The sequence below is a fragment of the Ursus arctos genome, unplaced genomic scaffold (assembly GCF_023065955.2).
Source record: "Ursus arctos isolate Adak ecotype North America unplaced genomic scaffold, UrsArc2.0 scaffold_3, whole genome shotgun sequence".
Lineage (NCBI taxonomy): Eukaryota > Metazoa > Chordata > Mammalia > Carnivora > Ursidae > Ursus > Ursus arctos.
Genome location: NW_026622985.1, coordinates 63,060,912 through 63,082,782, shown reverse-complemented (window position 1 = coordinate 63,082,782; position 21,871 = coordinate 63,060,912). Strand labels below are relative to the sequence as shown.

Below are 21,871 nucleotides of genomic sequence, written 5' to 3'. Positions count from 1 at the left end.
ACGGTAAATGCCAATCAGTGAAACATGCACAGATCAGTGAAGAGGAATCTCCTATGTATTGTAGAAGTGCATGGATCACCTTATCTGGTAGCCCTAAGTCATTTTGAAGTGACAGGATACTCAAAGTACAATGCTGCGTTACCTTATATAACTTACCACCTGGCAATCAGGTAAAATGCTATTGAACGTACAAATGAGTGAAAAATGAGAAAAGCTATTGAATCATCCTTGCCAGAAGTCCTTATAAATAGAACAAGTCAGCAACCATTCAGTGTGTGACTGAAAATTTCCATGCTTGAATGCAGGAAGATGGAGAAGGTCGAATATCCTCCAGGATCTTTTGGGGACTTTTTATTCTTTAGTTAGTTGATGTCCGATCGTGGGGTGGGGAAATGGTTTAGCAGTCAGGAAGGAGGCCTCTTTAGCACAATGCTGGTGAGATCTAGGAGTAAGTATGGGCTAAGAGTAGCCCAGGGAATCAGAACCATGGGACCAGTGAGAAAGCCAGACTTCAAATTAGTGATGGCTGATGCCTAAGAACTCAAGGTCGGTTGATGTCCTGTGGGCCACCAGGCCTAGAGTATAGACCAGGATTTCCGAACTTAGTGCTCTGACAGAATATGGTGGAAGACAGGGACGCCACTCTTGATGGAAAGTGAATAATTCCCAGCTACCATTTCCCTGGGGCTTACCTGGTGCTAGGCTGTGTTCAAGGTGTTCTCTATATGTTATCTCATTGGAGCTTCTCACCAGGCCAATGAGAGGGGCAATGCCTATACAGTCATAGGTGAAAAAGTGCATTTTAGAAAGGTGACATTTCTTTTCTGAGAACAGCAGCTAATATTGCATGGGAACCGGGTTAACTCTCCAAGCCTGGGCTGCTTATCCCCCATGCTGTGCTGCTCCTGGCATGTGCTTGTTTGGCCTTGTGTGGTTGGTTAGTCAGGCTCTTCCCTGACGAAGTCCTATGAGGCTTTCCCGCCTGTGCAGAGCCAGGTGGGGTGGAGCATCCGGAGGCCACGCCCCATGAGCATGGTGCGCACAAGACCCAAGTAGTCTTTCTCCCAGCACTGTACTCCCAGGGTGGGCTTTTCTGGGATCTTTTGGGGTGAGGGGCAGCTGTCCTTCCTTTGAGCTCTTCCTTGATTTTTTCCCTTCCCACCCCCTACACACAGGGCCTCTGAGGGAGGTACTACCTCTGCCAGCTTTACAGATGAAGAATGAGCACTTTGTGAATGAGCAGACCCATCCTGCCCCCTCTGCATGTTGTCTGCCACGTGAGAAGTTGGCAAAACTCCTTCACATCAGGGTGCTGAAGAAAAAAAATGGTCGTTGACTAGAAAATGGGGAATAGGAGAGGAAATCATGCTCTTTTGGAGACAAGGGAGGATTTTATATAAATATGTTCAGAATGGTTTTACAGAAACTGCCCCTATACACACAGAGTCTGTTCAAGAAAGATTCATTTGTGGAGGATTGAAATGTTCCTATTAATATTCCTTATCTAAGAGAAACAGAGGAGTCTACTGAATTTCACAAAAAGGTAGTGTGAAAACTGATCTCTGAGGGTCTTCTTTAATATTTTGCTTCCTCCTTTGTTGTTGAAAATATATTTCCATCCTTTACATGCCTGTCTACAGCAGAGAAAAAAGATAGCATAATCAGTATGAAAGTAGTAGCAGACGAAAAGTATCCATTTGCATTTCTGGCAATAACTACTTTCGATCTTACATGTATGATTCTGTAATATTTAAGGTGCAAAGTCCTGAAGTTATTAACCTACTTTAGTTTGCTGAGGTTAAATAAGATTAATAAAATGTAGACTTTCTAAATTTCAATTTTAATTATGGAATATTTTAATCGGAGAAAAATAACAGAATCTGAAAGGCATTCACGTACATACGCACCACTCAGATTTAACAGTGACTAACATGTTGCTGTATTTTCTTCAAACATCTTTATTTTGGGAGGGGAACTATTAAGAAAACAAAACATCACAGGTTCACCTGACACCCAACCCTCTTCCCATCTGTCCCCTCTCTATCCCTCCTTGGTCCCGTCATGGCTCAGATGTGTATTGTTTCCCTGTGTATTTTCTGGGCTTCAAAAAACCGGTTGTGGAAATATTGAGTGAAATTTTCTTCACAAACATGTTCTGTGATAACATGATCAGTTTAAAGCCATATGTAAATTTTCAAGTAATTTTTCTGGGAGGTATAATTATCAAAGCACCAGTTATTAGAGGAGGTTGAAGTTTGTAAATAACTACCAAAAAATAAGTTAGACTTTAAGGAGTCCGTTCCAGTTTCTCTTGCCCTCAACACTCTGAGAACCTTATAGATCGTTCCATGTGTGTGTGGAGGGGGAGCTTCTGGACCAGTTTCCTAGAGCACATGAGGTTCACAAGGACAAGGACAAACAAGAGCTTTTTTTTTTTTTTTTAACATAGTAGTTTTTAATTCCATCTAATCTGTTTGCTAAGGTTAGGGGCAACTTGGTATTCACATGCTATTTACCTAACATTTCCAATAGTTCTCATCCTCTTTTAGAGTTTATTGCCTCTCTGGTTGGTAGTGGTCTCAAATTCTGATTTTTCGGATCCTCATTCTCAGGAATGAGAAAGTCACGGCCACTCTGTTTGCAGATGGCAGATTTATATGGGTGAAACTGAACCAAAGGATTGCTCCACAGTTCTACTGGCTGTGATGAGTGGCACCCAGGAGGGGAGCTAATTCCTCCTCGGCATTGGCTGATTTCAAAGTGGAGGGACGTTGTGTCACAAGAACTGCTTATAAAAGTTTATTTAAAAAAGTAATTTCAGTAGTGATTTTCAAACCGATACTGTGGTACACCCTCTGGTGTTTTTATCGTCAGCTTCAGCTGATTCCCTTTGGAGTTGCTTCCAATTTATTCCCTAGAAAGCATCTCCTTTCAATAACTTTCAACATCACTGGGGGTGAATGCATCTATTTAGCTCAGTTGTTATTAGGTTGAACCTTGTGAAATTCCATTTTTGTAGGTCAAAAATGGTTGGATGTCAGCAGTTTCAGTTCTTCAACACAGTAGGTTGGGGGAACCCTAAACATTTACAGAGAGCTTTCGAGCTGATAATTCCCTTTAAGATCATATAGTTGTCCAAGTGCCACCATTTACAAGCCATCACCCTGGTGCTGGCCTGGGATTGCCCAGTTGTCCCCTGACAAACTGTGAGGTGTGGTGCAAACTGTCAGGCTCTAGCAGCTGCTGGCTTAAAAGGGTCAGGATAAATGAGGGGAGCTCCTTTAAGCCCAGAGGACTTTACCCTGGCAGGGCAGGCACATTGAGCAAACACCCTGAAATGGCCCAAGTTCATGAGGCTTCAGGACCTGAGTTTGCCCCGGGGTCTGAGAATTTGTATCAGACAGGATCTTTTCTGGGCTTCCTCCATCTGAATGAAACCCTTCTCATCTCACAGTGTCTGAAATGCTGTTTGTAGGATCCAGGCCATACACCTGCCTACACAGGACTCACTTGGGCAGGTGAAAATGAGCCTTTCTGCCCAGTGTGTCCCTCTGGCATAGCTGGATACCGACTTACAGGGAAGGCTTCAGAGCAGGGTCCTGGATAAGAATTCAAACTGTTTCTCATGTTCTTCTGCATAATGACCTCTGTTCGCTTTTGCTAGAGAACAATGGGCACACTTCTAATCAAATATAAGTAAAAATCAATGCATTTTCATTAGAGAAAATTAGATGTGTGGACAGGTAGAAAAAAAATCTCCCACTTTCCCACCACCATAAATAATTACTATTAATACTTGGTAGATTTTTTCTCACTTTTTAAAAGCGTTTAAAAAATTCCTAATTACATGCTAAGTCTATGTCTTGATATTGCTAATACATATATACTGTATGTGCTAAGAATATATAGAGTACTCTAGATAAAATATGCATTGCCAAGGAATACATACTACTATAGAAATTCTACACAGAGTACAACATACATTTTATATTCCTATCTTTTCCACTTATGGTAACCAAGTACTCTCTGAATACAATTTTTAAAGGCTGTGTAATATTCCACCAAGTGATTTTTTTTTTTTTTTCTATTGTGTAGTACCCATTTCTCTTTTTAGAATACTGCTTAAGAACATGAGTTCTGAACTGTTGGGTTCAGATCTCAGCAAAATGGTTGTGTGAACATGGCGAGATACTTAAGCTCACTATGCTTCTATTTCTTCATCTTTTAAAAGAGGCGTAAGAATTCTACTTATTCTGTTGTGGAAAAGAGACCATAGTCTCCAGGTTTATTTATTTGCTTATTTATTGGTTTAAAAACTTTTTTTTTTCATAGTCTCCAAATTTAAAAGTCAGGTTTTGCCATTTACAAGAGCTGCATTGAAGGGAGGAAGGAGGAGAACACTTACCAGCCACAATCCAGGTTCCTAATTTGGCCCCTGGGCTGTAGGAACCTCTGGCTCAGAATAGCTCTTGGCACCTATTACGTGCGGTGTGTGTCGGCTCCCACAATCAGAGTCGTTATCACGATCACCATCTCTATCCCAGGGCCACTCAGTGCCAGTCCTGGAGGAGGTCAGGGTGGCTGCACGCAGGCCCCTGCATCCCTTTGACCTCCTGGGAATCCGTCTGTAGCAGCTGCGGCTTCATCAGCTGTTGGCTTCATCATGGCAAAGTGCTCCTTCCCAAAGGCTGCTTGGAAAGCTGTGCTGGAATCTGGGGACCGGACTTCCTCACCAGTGAGCTAGGCCTGCTCGAGAGCTATGGTAGTGCCTTCCGCGTCCTCTGGCGGACCTTGACCCTGTGCTCTTGCTGGGCATGGGTGACGAAGGGAGACGGACACACCTGCCGTGCATGGCTGGTGCAAGTTCACATCCTGTTCAAAGTAACAAGGGAGGAGAGAAAAGGGGTTTCTGAGTGAGGTGGTAGAAACCCCAGCTAGAAGTGGAGGGAAGATCTCCCCGGTAGTGCGGAGTCACTAGCATGAGCCACGGCACTTGGATTGGGCAGAACCCTGTGTGTGCTCAGCTCCGTAGAAAAATTGAAGATATGTTTATAAACCTTGACAGCATTTCATTATTCATGGAGGCTTTTTTTTTTTTAAACCATAACAAGCTTCCTTTTAAAGGAAATTTATTCTCAAGGCATTTTTTTAATTGAGTTTTTATGGTAATTCTTTGTGTTGATTGTTGAATCAACATTCCAAATAAACTATTCACGTTTATCCTTTTATTCAGTAAGTCTCAACTCTGCCTGTTCAGGATGAAGGGAGAGGAAACCCAGATTTTTCTGAATTGTATACATGGCAGGGCATGGCCTTTTCGGACCTTCTAAGAGTAATTTTTAAAAGGGACATTATTTTTTTTTAATATTTTATTTATTTATTCAACAGAGATAGAGATAGCCAGCGAGAGAGGGAACACAAGCAGGGGGAGTGGGAGAGGAAGAAGCAGGCTCATAGCAGAAGAGCCTGATGTGGGGCTCGATCCCATAACGCTGGGATCACGCCCTGAGCCGAAGGCAGACGCCCAACCGCTGTGCCACCCAGGCGCCCCAGGGACATTATTTTTTAACTAAGGAAATTTGCCTTGAATCGAGAATTTTTGGTTTGATCTTCCATTGTGTGTGCATGTGGAGTTATTTATGAATGTGTGTGTGTATGTGCGTGTGTGTGCACATGTGTATTTCAAAGCGGTATTGTGAAGACTTTTGATAAATATTGAAACAATTTTTTGAAGGCGATTACTATTTTATTTATTATTTTTTAAATGCCTCTTAAAAATGATTTTATTTTATTTTATTTTATTTTATTTTACTTCCACTATAGTGAACATACAGTGTTATATTAGTTTCAGGTGTATAATATCGTGATTCAAATACTATATCGTGTTAAATTCATCTTTGGATGAAACTGATCATGTCAGGCCCCATGTGCCTTGTGCAGGAATAGAGAGCCAACATTATTTGATGAGAGGAAGAATAAACTACGGGCTATGAGGCATCGAGAGATCATTGGCTCCAATCCTCTGCCCTTGTGTTGTCTCCGTGGCACTCCTTCTGTACATCCAGTCCTTGTCTCAGTATTTCCTCTTTTTTTTTTTTTTTGAAGATTTTATTTATTTGAGAGAGAGAGAGAGAGACAGCAGAAGAGCACGAATGGGGAGGAGGAGCAGCAGAGGGAGAGGGGGAAGCAGGCCTGCTGAGCAGGGAGCCCCAGGCAGGACTTGATCCAAGGACCCTGAGTTCATGACCTGAGCCAAAGGCAGACACTTAACTGACTGAGCCACCCAGGCGCCCCCCGTCTCAGGATGTCTAAGGTCAGGAATTTCTCAGCTAACCCTATTTCCTTTAAGCTGCACAGAATAATATTCGTCCTTCAGATTACTCCAGACAGTAGGCGTAGTTCAACCCACAACGCCCATCCCGCCTCTAACACCACACCACCCAACCCTTTCTTTTCTCCCTGGGCCAAATAACTAAATTAGTTCCCCCCCCCGCAACTTTTCTGTTATGCCTTCTGTTCAGACATTTCTGCTTCTTTCTGGCTACCCTGGTGTGCATGATTTCTTGCGTGTCAGGAGCTGGCTCGATGTGTGTGTGCTGGAACTGTGTACTTTGTCCAGATGGGACCTGACTTGGGACCAGTCCGTGGAACCTCCTTTGTTCTTCTTCTTGTGCTCCTCTTAATGAAACCCAGCATGTCAGAGGCTTCTGACTGCTATGTGAAATGGACTTGTCTTGGACTTTCTGTCAACTCTGATTCCTAGTTCTTGATACTATCAACGGTCTTGAACTCTCCTAGATTTCAGAACAGTTCCAGGGAGGGGGTTCCTTTAGTGACAATAGGTGGTTGCAGATGGTCTTAGAGTTCCTTTAAGCCAGAGGTGTTATCCAAATGTTAAGTGTGAACTTGCCAAACCAGGGGAGGCAGCCAGGTTGAAGGGCGGGAGGTAGCAGGTGGGGAAAATGAATGGCAGAGGCCAGCAGAGGTATTAGGCCAGGCAGGAGAAGAGCAGGTGCCGCTGAAATGTGGGGAACTGAGGTGGTTGAGAATCTGCTGTCCTGAACCCTTACCTTAGCATCTTACTGGGTATTTCTTTCATGCAGATCTTGTGTGTTTTACTAAAAGAATCAAATTTTAATGATGAAGAGCTGGGCTCTGGTGAATTATTCATAAGCCAGATTTCCCTTATTCTCTAGATGTGTGCTTGAATTTTTAAAAATTTTTTTACAGAACTCTACATTTTTCTGATTAAACTTCTTGCTAATGGGACCCATCTTCCTATTCTCCAGACCTTTTGAACTTAAATAGGAAAAAAAAAAGCTATAGAATTGAAGTGGTGACTCTGCCACTTACTAGCCATGATCTTGCACAAGTGAGGGGTTCTGACCCCCATCTGTACGAAGAGATGAATAACATTTATCTCATTCATAATACTCCTTCATTGGGTTGTCAGAAAGATGAAATGAAATCCACATTTGGAGTGCCTGGCATCATGCCCACCAGAGCCAGTCCCAGCTGGTCACAGATTTTTTTTTCTGCTTCTCAGCATATTCGCCATCTTGCCTATTTGTAGGACAGATTTGATAGGGTGCCTTCTCTGTATTTTAATCATCCAAACTGTTGATTTTTATTGAATTTAATGGGGATAGACCAGGGCCAGAATCCAAAGATTTCTAGAAGCTGCTTCTAGGATTCTTTGGAACATTGGTTGATGTTGGGGATCACCTTGGTCGATGTTGGGGAGGCTATTGAAAGCCTCCTTACATAAATGTGTCTTCTCCAAAGAAAACACACAAATGGCTAATAGACACATGGAAAAATGTTCAACATCATTAGCCATCAGGGAAATACAAATCAAAACCACAATGAGATACCACCTTACACTAGTTAGAATGGAAAAAATTGACAACAAACAACAAGTGTTGGCGAGGATGTGGAGAAAGGGGAACCCTCTTCTTTTGGTGGGAATGCAAGCTGGTACAGCCACTCTGGAAAATAGTGGGGAGGTTCCTCAGGACGTTAAAAATAGAGCTACCCTGCGACCCAGCAATTGCACTGCAGGTATTTACCCCAAAGATACCAATGTAGTGAAAAGAAGGGGCATATGCAGCTCAATGTTCATAGCAGCAGTGTCCACAATAGCCAAACTGTAGAAGGAGCCGAGATGCCCTTCCACAGATGAATGGATAAAGAAGATTTGGTTCATGTATACAATGGAATATTACCCAGCCACCAGAAAGGATGATTACCCACCATTTGCACTGACATGGATGGAACTGGAGGACATTATGCTAAGTGAAATAAGTCAGGCAGAGAAAGACAACGATCATATGGGTTCACTCATACGTGGAACATAACGAATAGCGTGAAGGACCACAGGGGAAGGTAGAGAAAACTGAACGAGAAGAAATCAGAGAGGGAGACAAACCGTGAGAGACTCTGGACTCCAGGAATGAAACAGGGTTACAGAAGGGAGGGGGTGGGGAGATGGGGTAACCGGGTGATGGGTATTGAGGAGGGCACATATGGTGATGGGCACTGGGTCTTACATGCAACTAATGAATTGTTGAACACTACATCAAAAACTAATAATGTATTATATGTCAGCTAATTGAACATAATAAAAAAATGTGCAGAGTAGCCAATGACAGAGTGGTGGGGCCTGCACATCCCACCTAGAGCAGCTTCTTTTTTTTTTTTTAGTAACAGCTGATTGATTTTCAACACAGCTTTATGTTTGTACATATTGAGTTAAACATCAATTGCATGCGATTTTGTTGTTTCCTTTTCACACAATTCTTTTCTTTTTCATTTCAAGTCCCAACCTAGACCCAGTAGAAACCTGAACTTAATTCAAACAGTTCTTTTTTTTAAATTTTATTTTATTTAAATTCAATTTATTAACATTTGGTGTATTATTAGTTTCAAAGGTAGAGTTCAGTGATTCATCAGTTGCATTTAACACCCAGTGCCCATTACATCAAGTGCCCTCCTTAATGCCCATCATCCAGTTACCCCATCCCCCCATCTCCCCTCCAGCAGCCCTCAGTTTGTTTCCTATTGTTAAGAGTTTCTTATGGTTTGTCTCCCTCTCTGAATTCACCTTGTTTTATTTTTCCCTCCCTTCCCTATGATCCTCTGTTATGTTTCTTAAATTCTATATGAGTGAACTCATATAATTGTCTTTCTCTTATTTTGCTTAGATAATACCCTCTAGTTCCATCCACGTTGATGCAAATGATAAGATTTCATTTTTTGATGGCTGAGTAATATTCCGTTGTATGTGTATACACACACACACACACACACACACAATATACAATGTGTAAATGTAAAGTCCTGTAAAAAATGTGTATATATACACACACACAAATATATACCACATCTTCTTTATCCATTCATCTGCCAGTGGATATACGATAGAGCAGGCATTTCGATAAAAGTCACTGCCTAACCGAACCCTTGGCACAGGGAATCAAGGTTCCAACTCCATCGGCTGGTGGATTTAAGTCCCTAACACACTCTTGTGTTGGGTTACTGTGGCTTTAGAGCAGTGTTCTCAAAGTATGGCAACCATCAGCAGCACCTGGGAATTTACTTATACGAATGCAAATTCTCGGCCTCACCCCAGACTTACTGAATCAGAACCAGAGTGGGGGAAGGGGCAGCAATGTGTTCGAACAGACCCTCTAGGAGATTCCAATCACTCTCAAATTTGAGACTGATTTAGCAACATGTTCTCAACTGTGGCTGGACATTGGGTCATCTGGGAGCTTTAAAAATCCAGTTGCTTGGTTCCCACCCACAGTTTCTCATTGAACTGATTTGGGGTACAGCCTGGACATCAGTATTTTTCAAAGCTCCCCAGAGAATTTTCAGGTGCATCCAAGGTTGATAACTGCACTTCTAGGGAGCCTGTTGAAATGCCCACCTACTCCTTTCTCCTGGGTGGGAGGTGAGGAGTGGGAGGCATGTGTCGTTTGACAGAGCTCCCAGGTGATCTGTACCAATCAAACCCTGCCTCCCCTTGGAGAACATGACCTTAAACTACCAGCCTCATGAAATATCCTTGAGAGGGCTTTTCGTGGACTGAACATTCACTCGATGTGATTTGTTTTAAAGGTTGCTTTTAATGCCATATTTGTTCAGCAAATGTAGACGCTCATATAGCACAAATATTAACTCCTAAATTCTCAAAGGCTTTCCCCACAATATGCCATCTGGCAAGCATTATTGTAATCATCTCTTTATTATCCACACTAATGAAGGACTAGCATGGCATTGGTAATTGAAAAATACAGATCATTTAAAAATCATTCAGGCTAGTGCTGGCCCTGCTTCCCCAACGAGGAAGCATTCAGGGGTAGAAAATATTGACTGATGACAGTTTCCTGCCTTCCCTGTGGAGGTACTAATACATCTTATTTTAGTCAGAAATTTGAGCGATAGAGGAAGCGAGAGGCTTCTAAATTATAATTACTTTTTTCTGAATAAAGGAGTCTGTTTTCTCAATGAGAAGCCAAAAGCACAAAGCAGATAAACAGTGAATATATTTAAAATGCATTTGTACGTTGGAACCAGTGGATTCACAGTGCGCTTTAGTAATAGTTTGCATTGGATTTGAGGAATCAGTGGGTCTGGATTCTAGATCTTATTCTGCTATTGCTTGTGTTATTTGAAATGAGCCATTTCAGCCACCAGTGGGGCTCCAAATGTCCCCATCTAGCAGCATCAGCATCTGAACCCATTATAATCCTTCTGAATCAGAGACTATGGGCTGAGACCAGGACTTGGTGCTTTAACAAGCTCTCCAGGAGATTTGAATGGCAGTTCAAGTTCGAGCATCACCACTCTCCACCAGGGTGTAGTTTTCGCATCTATAAAATAAGGCTACCAGCCTAGATAGTATCTGAAGGCCATTCCAGCTGTCCAGTGGCCTTGGTGTATGGCCTGGAACAGGCTGAAAGATTCTCAGTCTTGGGCCTTGAACCTTTCCTTGGATGTGTGATTGAAATAACTCAGCTAAAAAGTTAGCAGGTGGGTAGCAGAAGAGAAACAGATCTCTGGGAACTTGATACCCAAACACCCCCTAGAATGTTCACTATAAAATAAATTGTGCTATCTTCAACTGCTTGGTACCATTTTCCCAAAGTGAAAAACCCAGTGCTTTGGAAGGGGAGGCAGACGCTACCCCCTTCTCTGGGGGCCGAGAGCTGTCTGTTGTGATTCACGGAGCGGCGCTTCTACAGGAACTAACAAATGGTGTCTTCGAAACATGTACGGGGTACACAGGCTTTGCAGTAAAACAAGGAAATTTCAAGCTATTTATCAAAGCTCTTGCAGCTTCCATTTCAAGACAGGTGGAAAAAAATAACATGGAACAAGAAAAGAAAATAAATCTGTATCTACAGCATCTCATAAATAAGAAAGGAGTGGGGAAGCTGTTGGCCTTGCTGGAGTCTCAGAGTATTTTTGTCACAGCATAGAAAGCTTTCAAATGTTTTGGCGTGCAATTCATATACTTTTTTCATTATCAAAACCTGCGGTTGTAAAATCATTTCACTGGCTATTAAAATCAAAAGAGAAAAAGGAAACAAGCCTTTCAGAGAGAGGGAGACTGGGAAAATGATACCTGAAGTTAAAAGAGAGCAAGAGAGAGAGCGAGAGAGTGAGAGAGTGCATAGTTCACCCACAAATACAGAATAGTTTTTTTCATCTGAAATGCAGTGATGCTTTATAATTTAGGGCAACTCATAGGAAATCAAAGGCAATTTTCTAATTGGCCTTTGTTTGGTAAGAGCCTATTTGTTTTAGACAATGGGGCATGGTTTATTGAACATGAGAGAGACTTTGTTCTGTTATGTCTGGGAGGGATGGAAAAATTATAGCTTTTATTAAAAAGGATGGGTCACAGGCCCACTTTGCCTGAACGAATGATGTTGATTGAGTGGAACCACAGCCATTGAGGACCTGCATTGGTCGTCTTTGTGAAATTTTCAGCAGTGTCCTGTTGACCAATGACTTGCCACTAAAATCCTGGTTGAAAGCCTGTGCTCCGAGTTCAGATTCGGCCTCTGCCACATACTGGCTCTACAACTTTGGCCAGCTCCCCAGATACTCAGCCTGGTTCCTTGTCTTTCACAGCAAGATAATAACGGAACCTACTTTGTGGGAGTTTTATGAGGATTAAGAGTTAGCATATGCAAGGCACTTTACATCATGCCTGACGTGTAGCAGGCATTATTGTATGGGGGCTATTTGCCAAATAGCTATATGTCTCTTTAAAAGAATCCTAAAAATAAATTACATTATTTCTTGAGAGCAGCACCGCCCTATTTGATACCCTCCATGTGTGCCTAAGGAGGGGTATGATTGATAGGAGGCTCCGTGCGGATCCTGGGAGCACAACCGACACAAGACAGATGACTCTTGAGCCGTGGGGACCTGCTGCCTGGTCAGCTTCCCTGACATAGCTCTGCGGGGTTGTTCGAACTGGATTCGGAGGAACTAATTTTTGTCATTTGATTTCCTTTTTGTGCGTCTATTTTGGGAATGAACTCAGACCAACGCTAGAAATAGGTCTGAAGTAAATGTCATGTTTTTCTCGCTTACATTTGGCACACTCTTCTTTGTTGGCTGGGCCATGTTCATAGCAGCTAATATTGATTAGCCTGTATTTTTCTCAAATACACTTTTCTCAGGCTATGTGAAGTGTAAATGCTAGCAGTACCAAAATAAATGCATTCAACTTATAAGCCTGTGGTAGGGAACAGAGTAGGAACAAAAGCATGCTGAGACATATTGTCCAAACAAGACATTGCCTGTTCTGCCAAATCCAAGCTGTGAGACCCTGGGCGAACTCCTTGTCTCATCTGAGTGGCGGTTTCCCATCCATAAAAGTGGGGGTAATAGTAATGCCCGGCGCCTAGTTATTATTAGAGAATACATGGAAAGCACCAGCTAGTATTGGCCCTCAGGAAGTACTCAGTAAATACCAACTTTTAACATGTTACTTTAAAATGTTGAAATCTAATGTATCAAAGTCAAAATAATAAATTTATGTATAATGCAGGAATTCCACTCTTCTAAAGAACTAAAGCCATCATAAAACCTTTCATTATAAGTTACTTTTTAGATAGAATCTCTGGTCGTTTATTTCCAGCCTTTCGATTCCCTTGTTATTGAATACAAGTCTGACCCTCTTATTCCAGTGAGTATCAGATGAAGGCTGAACCCCACTGCATTTGATCTGCCCAGTGATTTTCATTTTTGTTACAATTATATTTATTTTAGAAGATGTATCTTTCTTACCATAAGTGGTAGTACTTTGGTGTTTTAAAATCTTTCCAACATCTTGTTTTTTTAAGATTTTATTTATTTATTTGAGAGAGAGAGAGAGCACAAGCAAGGGGAGTTGCAGAGGGAGAGGGAGAAGCAGGCTCTCCGCTGAGTAGGGAGCCCAATGTGGGGCTCAATCCCAGGACCCCGAGATCATGACCCAAGCCAAAGGCAGATGCTTGACTGAGCCACCTAGGCACCCCAAATCTTTCTAACATCTTTAATTAGAGTAAAATGCTTAAATAAAATATTGAAGTCACTGCACTGACCTAACTTGCTATAGAGATATGGATAGAGATGCTCTTGAAATGGGCCAGTAGGCAGCATCACTGTCCTATAATTTTAGATGTCCTTTATTAGCGCATATTTTTTTTTCAAATCAGAATGGAAAAGACAGTTTAAATGTACTCTTCAATAATGTAGAAAAGTGTCGGTTGTTTGAAACTTGAACAAGTGAGCAAGAAGGCCTTCTGTACTTGAATTAGAAAAAATTGCAGTGAACCAAAATTTCCCTGGCAAGTCAGAGATTCAAGCTGTTTATTAAGAAATATTCAGGAACAAAACAAAAATAATGTAGTTACATACGAATTACCTGGGTTATGAGGTAAAAGCAGTATTCTTTATTATCTCTTTAACATTTCTTTTTCATCTCTTGAACACCAAAAAAAAAAAAAAATGACTTTCCTTAAATCATTGACCATTTGGATCTGAATTTTCAGGACAGATCTTGGTGATCATTTTTAACAATTCACGGTGGAGAGTGGCTTGCTGCTCCGAGCAGCAGTCTTGTGGTGTTTACTGAGTGATCATGAGCATATGGAGAATTTGCTGGGCGTATTTATAACTATTATTCTTTTTTTTTTTTTTAAAGATTTTATTTATTTATTTGACAGAGATAGAGACAGCCAGTGAGAGAGGGAACACAAGCAGGGGGAGTGGGAGAGGAAGAAGCAGGCTCCCAGCGGAGGAGCCTGATGTGGGGCTCGATCCCACAACACCGGGAACACGCCCTGAGCCGAAGGCAGATGCTTAACCGCTGTGCCACCCAGGCGCCCCTGTAACTATTATTCTGTCTCTGTGGCTCTTGGCACTGTGTGTAGTGACCACAAAACCAGAACGCTGCCCGACAGCAGGCTGATGTTGGGACCGTGTAGACGCCTGAATTTTATCAAGTGTCTGTACTCAGAGGCCTTCAGATGGTGTAAGCCTGGACAGGTCATGAAGTCCATGGGCAGGTGTGGCCATACTTAGCCCTGACGCATGAGGATGAGGAAGTAAAGGCGCAGAAGGGTGAATGCCAGAGATGTAGCCTCATCCCGGGTCTTTCTCCCCAAACGCTGTTAGTTCCACCAACAGCACAGCCCTCGGAAGTGCAGTTTTTACATTATTTTCTTTTCCCCACATAGTCCTATGTCTTAGAATAATCTTATATTTCGCTCTTCAGTGAGTTTCCTAACCCCGGATGGGAAAGTGCACCTGTAGAAGGGAGCGCCCACTGCCACCACAGGAGATTCACATGAAGATAGAAAATGTCATCCTCCTTGATTATTTGGAGCTGGAGAAAGAATTAACCCGATCAAACATTTTGTTTTAATCACAGAATCATGTCAACCCTGCCATGGACTTCACTCAGACGCCTCCTGGGATGTTAGCCCTGGACAATATGCTGTACTTCGCCAAGCACCACCAGGATGCCTACATCCGGGTAAGCACGAAGTCTTTCAGCTGGTGTAGGTTTCCTACTGAATTTGAATTTCTGACTCACAGATACGGAGGAATTACCTTTAGATGAGTGGCTCCAGAGTTTTGGCTTTCCCCATTCAGTAAAATAAATATTAAAATTAAATGAAATCAATAAGGACACTTGAAATCAAGATTTTTAACTTAAATTTTCTCACGTGATGACATTAAAAAAACAGTAGATACAGGAAAAATGTCTTGTATATAGTTCAATAATGGATTATGACAAAAACTCTTAGACTTAAATAGCAAGGAAGAGAGATGAACTATCCACCCCAAACCTGCACAATCCCAACTTTAGGGGAGAGACCCCTGAGGCTTATTCCACTTGTTGGAAAAGAGACCGAGGATTCTCTCTGTTCTGCTTCTGTTCAGTCCAATGCAGGAGGCACAATAAGATAAACAAAAAGAAAGAGAAGAATGGGAGTGATGGGGATGGAAGAGAAATGCCTTCTTTCATATTTCATAGCAAACTAGTGAAACTCCCACAACCGAGAGAGAGACTCCGTTGTGGGCGGGACAGAAGGAAACGGAAGTTGAAGTTGGCCGAGTGGTGTGCTGAGTGGGCCGCGCAGGTTTGGGAAGGACCAAGTGTGAACCAGCAGGAGCCTAGGGACGGTGACCTAGGGCTGCCCCACTGGAGGCCCTAGATTTGTGCTGACCCCTCTTCCCTGTCCTCAGGGAGAGGGGCCCAGATTCAGTGGGATTGAGGTATATCATCCAAGATTGAATTGGAGGAGGATATGAATAAATGGGCAAGGGAATTGGCGAGTGGTTAAAATGATGACTAGATCTCAGCTTAGCAAATACTTGATGAATGAATTGCCTAATGCAGTAAGAGTAAGGCTCAAACTAGAAGATGAGTTTATTATTCTGACATTGTCTATTGGATCCCTCTTGGCGGCACTGGCTTCCTGGACACTGGGGTTCAAGACCTGGCACCGTCGTGGTCTAGTGATGTAAATGTGCGCAATTCCTTTTGTCAAGTTTCTTCTCCAAACAAGGGATCAGTACTCCCCCAGGGGGCATTTAGAAACATGTGGGTAGATTTCGTCATTGCCTTGCCAGTGGGGTACTGCTGGCCAAAGCCTGTAATTCATGGGATACTCTGCATAGTGAAAGATTGTTCTGCCCAGTAGCGGCCCCCTTGAAAAAAATCATGCCAGATTTCTGAGTTCCCTGTCGGCATGATATTTTAACTTTATGTGTTTTTCTATATATGCAGTTTGACAAGCTTTGATTTATACTGAAATATTATTTGTAATTTGATTATGTAAAGGATTTTATGCATTCCTGTGAATGGTCTGGATCAGGTGCTTGGTCAGAAATGCAGTCTTTCATAAGAAAATTATTTTTTCATGAAAGTTTAATTTGGCTTATATATGTGTATATTTATTGCACAGGTTTTTTTTCTAAGAGTATAATCTGCTCTCACAGTAAGTAGATTAAATTTTTGAGACCATATAGTATAGCCTTGGAGGGTTGAGTGTGTGTAAAAACAAGAAGCCAAATAGAAATTGAATTTACCATTAACTGATTAATCTTTGTGGATGAAAGTTTCTAAAATTAGAGCTTATTGATGCTGAATGTATTATTAATTGCATAAGAAGCATATGCCTCATGAAAAATAATTTAACATTTGGAGCCCATTTTCCTCAATGCATTCTCTAAACTGTTATAAGTAAAATCAATATATGGCCACCTGAAAGAACTTTATATCTGATTGGAACTTAAAAGAAAAAAAAAAACTATTTGTGAAGAAAAATGTGGCCCTTTTTGTCCACCTGCCCTTTTTTTAAATTATTATTTTTTTCACATGCTCCTTTCTTTACTGATTAGACAATATCTTTATGTGATCATATTTATATCTCTACATCTTTAACTGAGCTGTCTGTTATTTTCTCAAAAGCGTCACTTTCCTGATGTTTTCTGTGTCCCATCTGACTTTGGGGCATTTACTCCCGGATGGAAAGCCAAAGCTGTTTACATGAACAATTGGAGTTAGGGGTTCACATATTATATCTGAGGTTTCTGCAAGGAAGTTTTGGGGTAACTCTGGAAACAGTTATCTCAGTAAGTGAAATAGTGGTACAGGCGGTGGAAACCGTCAACCTAGACAGCTAATTAAATTTTGATCTATGAGCTGAGTGGTCTCTTTTGAAACATAAAAATGGGTTCTTTTTAAAAATAAGTTTATATTTTGATGAAATTTGCTTTGTTTTTGACCAGGTAAATCTCCTGTCTGAATGCAGTTATTCACTTATTATTTATATCTTTCATTTGATAAACTCTTATTCTGTGCCTGAATATGGCCTCACCCTTCACTTTGCCAGTCACAATTACAGTTGAGATCTTTAAAAGGAATTGTAACACACACATACACACCTGTGCACAGGCACACACACGTATTTCCTCTTCGCCCGACACCCCTCTCCAGCTATCCTGTTCCCTTAAACACCATGTATTTGTATTTTTCCAAATTGTTCTCCTGCCAAATGAGAACAGCCCTCACCCCCCCCCCACCCCTCTACCTTCATTTCATCTGCCTTTCCATTGACAGTGGACACTGTTTGCCATTGACCAGTTTTTTCTTTTTGCCTGAAGCCAGTCCTGTCTGTCTTGGTTCTCTTCTTGTCCATTTCTCTTAGTCTCTCTGGTGGGTTTCTCTCCCTCTGCCCGTCCATCTAATGCCCACTGTCCCAAAGACTCAGCTGTAGACCTTTTTTCTTCTCAGTGACTCAGGCTGCCCAGCGGGGAGCTAGGTGATAGGGATTCCCCAAGGAACAAGTCATTCATGAGTCCTGTCATTGAGGAGTTTACTGTTAGAGATGGAAAGGAGGGGGTAAAGAGGTAAATACCTGGCACGTTCCAAGCCACTTGGAATGTATTTTGATTGGCTAGTGGTGGGGCAGGGAGGATACTGGGGACACAGAGGAGAGTCACCAGCACACATGTGGGAGTCAGGTCTGGAAAATTTCCTGGAGGAAGTAACATCTACACTAAGACCTATTGGATAATGCTAGATAATTAGGTGAAAGGAGGGAGGCATGGGAGAGCAATGCAGGTGGAGGGAGACATGCAAACAAATGTGTAAAGAAGTGTGCCTTTTTTAGGGAACTAAAAATAGTATCCTATGGCTAAAATGGGGAGTGCTGATTCTGATCTTGGCTTGAGGCAGATGTGGGCTGGTTCATTAGGGACCCTGGAGGCTCTATGATGGTGTTTGTTTGGACTTTAACCTCAAGGCATTGAAGAATTTCTGAAGTGTTTTATGTAAAGATGAAGTGTGTTAATTTTAGAAAAATCACTTTCCTGCCAGAAAACAAATGTGAAAAATCAAGACTAGAGGCAAAAATAAAATTGGGGAACTTAAGGAGAAACTGAACTAAGGTAGTGGCAGGGGCACTGAGGAGATGCAGTTTGAGTGAATTATCTTTGAACTGAAATAACTGGGCTCTCTCTCTGAGGAAGAGGGAGATACTGGCTTGAGTGAATGGAAGGATGGTAGTGTCATTAATGAGACAGCGTGGGTCTGTGAGGGGCTGGTAATTCGGAGACATCCACACCCTTATATGCATGTGGGACATCTGTCCAGTGGATGTGTCTAGTAGGCAGTGAGATGTGGGCAGCAGAGCTTGAACCCAGGTAGATGCCACATTCTGTAAATTCTGCATCCTTAAACTTGATCATTACCTTTAATCTGTTCATCTAGATTGTTGCTGTATTATCTTAATGGCCTTGCTACTGAAGTCTGGTATCTTCATGCCCACCTTCCATGCCAGCTTCTAAGATGATCTTTCTAAACAGAGTTCAGAACACTTTGGGAACTACCCCTGGCCCACAAGTGTGCCTCTTGTGGTACCTGGCAACATCGTAGATTTTAATAATTTCTTGTTAATCGATTAGAGACTTTCTTTAGTTTTTATTTAAATGGCTTCTTGCCAAGCATTAATTCATTCTTATCATCTGAGAATCATGGGCTTCATTCCTTTTAACAACTACATAAAGTATATTTTTTGCAACATGAGTTTATTGACCAGCAGCCTGGTTTCTTGTGTGTTATTTAAATGTACTCTGTAACTGTGTAGTAATGAAAGCACTGGATGTAATTGAATTAGCCCACACTTGGACAGGCCTAGAACACGAGGAAGAATTGCAAATCTGAGCATCCCACTATGCCGGGAGTAAAATCTGGAGGCATAGCATGATTTCAGACTTCTGGGTCTTATTTACTCTGGGCATAATTGCTTTCGGTTTTTCTGAAGATGCTTCCCTCCCCAGCTCTCTCCACCAAAGCTCTCTCTGTGAGAGGTGGGGGGTGGCACTTGGCTCGCTCCCATGATCCTGCTGTCATTATTTCACAGACAGGATAATGGTACAGAGCTAAGTGTGTTGCATGTTTTGTTTTTGTTTGCTTTTTTGTTTTGCTTTTTTTTCTCCTCCCTGGAGTGGCAATTCTCAATACCTTGGAAGAAAGAAGATTAGTGACTCCACTGGAAATAAAACCTTTGGACTAATAACATGTATTCTTGTTGTATTTAATTATTCATTGGGAGCTGCTGAAAAACCCAAAATGACTCGGTTTTACATTTCGTAAGAGACTCATGTTGGCTATTGTGGGAGTCAAGATTGAGCCACAAAGCAGGAAGTAATGACGAGGAAATCTCTGGGCTCCAAAACACACAGCGGCCAGGTCTGAGAAAGAAGTAGGATCGTAAAAAACACTTAAGACATGCTACCCCTATACTTAAGTATACAGCTATACAAAATACTTCGGACTCGCTACAACTAAAAGAGTGGTTTCAGGATGCCGTTCAGTCTTCACGGTCCCATTTGTCATCCGCTGTTTGATCCCAGAAAATATGTCCCTAGAGAGGGTTGGGTAGCATATAACACATGTTCCGTAGATTAGCTCAGTCTTGAAGAAAATCCCCTGAGAGAAGCATTGTCATCACCATTTTGTAGGCTTAGAAACTGGGATCTGGAGAATTGCAGACAGTTCTACTAGGTCAAATAGTCAATAGACAAGCAGAACTTGCACTTAGGTCTTTGGCCTTCAAATCTCAGGCTCCTTCCAGTCTCCAGCTTCCTGTCTCTGGGCTTGGAGTGTGGTGGACACAGCAGTGCTGTTCTTGAAATGGAGGAAAAGAGGACAGAGTCCAAGACACATGATTAGAAGAAATAGAGAGTTGATGATGCCATCAAGGAAGTGTTGGTATTACTTATAGTTCCTAAATCTAGTATAATCAGGAAGTCATTCTTAAAAGTAAGAGAGGTGATCCCTTCTCTTTCCATTTAACTACAGACTTTGTATACAACATCACATTGTCTTCATTAAATTGTGAATCCTTTGAAAACCAAGGCTGTCTTTTTCCTATATGTTACCATATTTCTGAATATGTGATTGAGACTCGAATGATGTTATTTAAAGGAATAAATGAGCCTGGCAAAGGTATCACTACAGAGCTTTCCAGATTTCTGATGTGGTTGTAAGTTTCAGACTAGTGACATGAGAAGTGACATTTAGAAGATCAGGGGAGCTTCAGAACCTATTGTCAGTCATCTGTCTCCCTCTTGGCATTGCAGCCAGACAGAAGCGTGCTGTGCATTAATCCCAGGCCCTAAAGACGTCAGATAAGCTATTTAAATGTGCAACAATAAAAGCCAAATGCATGCAAATGAGATATTTCTGTTATTGCTTACATCTTTTTCAGAGGAAAAAAATTCACACAGAAAAGGAAAACAGACCATCTTCTTAGATGCTAAAAAGCATCTAACTAAACAGAAATTCCTTTTAACATTCACATTTATTTATTCACTGACTCGTTCAGGAAATATTATTAAACACCTGCCATCTGCCAGGCAGGTGCCATGCACAGTGGATGTAGTGGTCAACAAAAAAGGCAGGGTCTAGTTCTTAAATATTGGAAATTAGAACAGCAGGCAGAAGAGAGTACGGCTTGTTTGTTTTATTGTGTTTTCTTTTTTTTTTCTCTGCCTTGGGGTTTTCTTCTTTCCTTCTGGATTTTTAGATGTGACCTATCCTGGCCACATCTACCAAGTCACAAAACCTTTACTAGATAGTTCTTTGCCATTTCCTACAATATATTGAGCAGGTAAACATTTCACCATTTTATAAATTATGATGTTTAACTCTATCCAAGTCACTTAGGACTTGCTTTCTTCACCAGTGACCTAATTTGAAGCAAAAGCACTACTTCTTAGAGAAATATTCTGGTGTTGGGTCAGTGGGGACTAGAACAAACCTTGACCCCCTTGTATGTTTTCTTTGGTGTGGTATTTGTCATAAATAAAATGTTTTCTTAATGAAGCTGTTACACAACTAACACAGAATTTATAAAATCTTGAGGCTTCTAGTAACAAAATTTAAGAGTAAACACTGGAAACTACGTGTTTCTCATGCACCCTGCAATTCTTGCCTCCTAATTTATGATGAACATTTCATCTAATTGGAATATCTTGGCACCCTGGGTGACTATGCTAGACGATAATGGATTTCCCGAGTGGGGAAAAAACAGAAATCCCTTTAAAAATAAGATTAATTATAATGGTTTCATGCAGTTGGGAGCCAGGGCACATGTATGTTTCTAATGTTATACCAAATCAGAACAGAAATATTTATAATATGTCAAGTAAATTCGATTATGGGAAAAGGTGGGTATTTGTACCTAAGAATTGTTTTCTCAAGCTTCTTTTACTATAGTCATTTTTTTAGTAGATGAAAAATTTGAAGTGTGTTTACACTATTTCAGAACCTTTAAATGGATTCTTC

The 21,871-nt window shown here is 41.5% G+C and overlaps 1 protein-coding gene across 15 annotated transcripts in view; it reads left to right on the top strand.

Moving 5' to 3' along the window:
* The window catches only part of ELMO1 (engulfment and cell motility 1), a 690,097-nt gene that overhangs the window by 415,508 nt on the left and 252,718 nt on the right, over positions 1-21,871 (top strand). For all 15 annotated transcript variants that reach the window (XM_057304123.1, XM_057304122.1, XM_026509354.4 and 12 more), the window contains one exon: positions 14,939-15,043. In XM_057304123.1, coding sequence (XP_057160106.1) covers positions 14,939-15,043 — 105 coding nt within the window. The remainder of the gene's footprint in view (positions 1-14,938; positions 15,044-21,871) is intronic.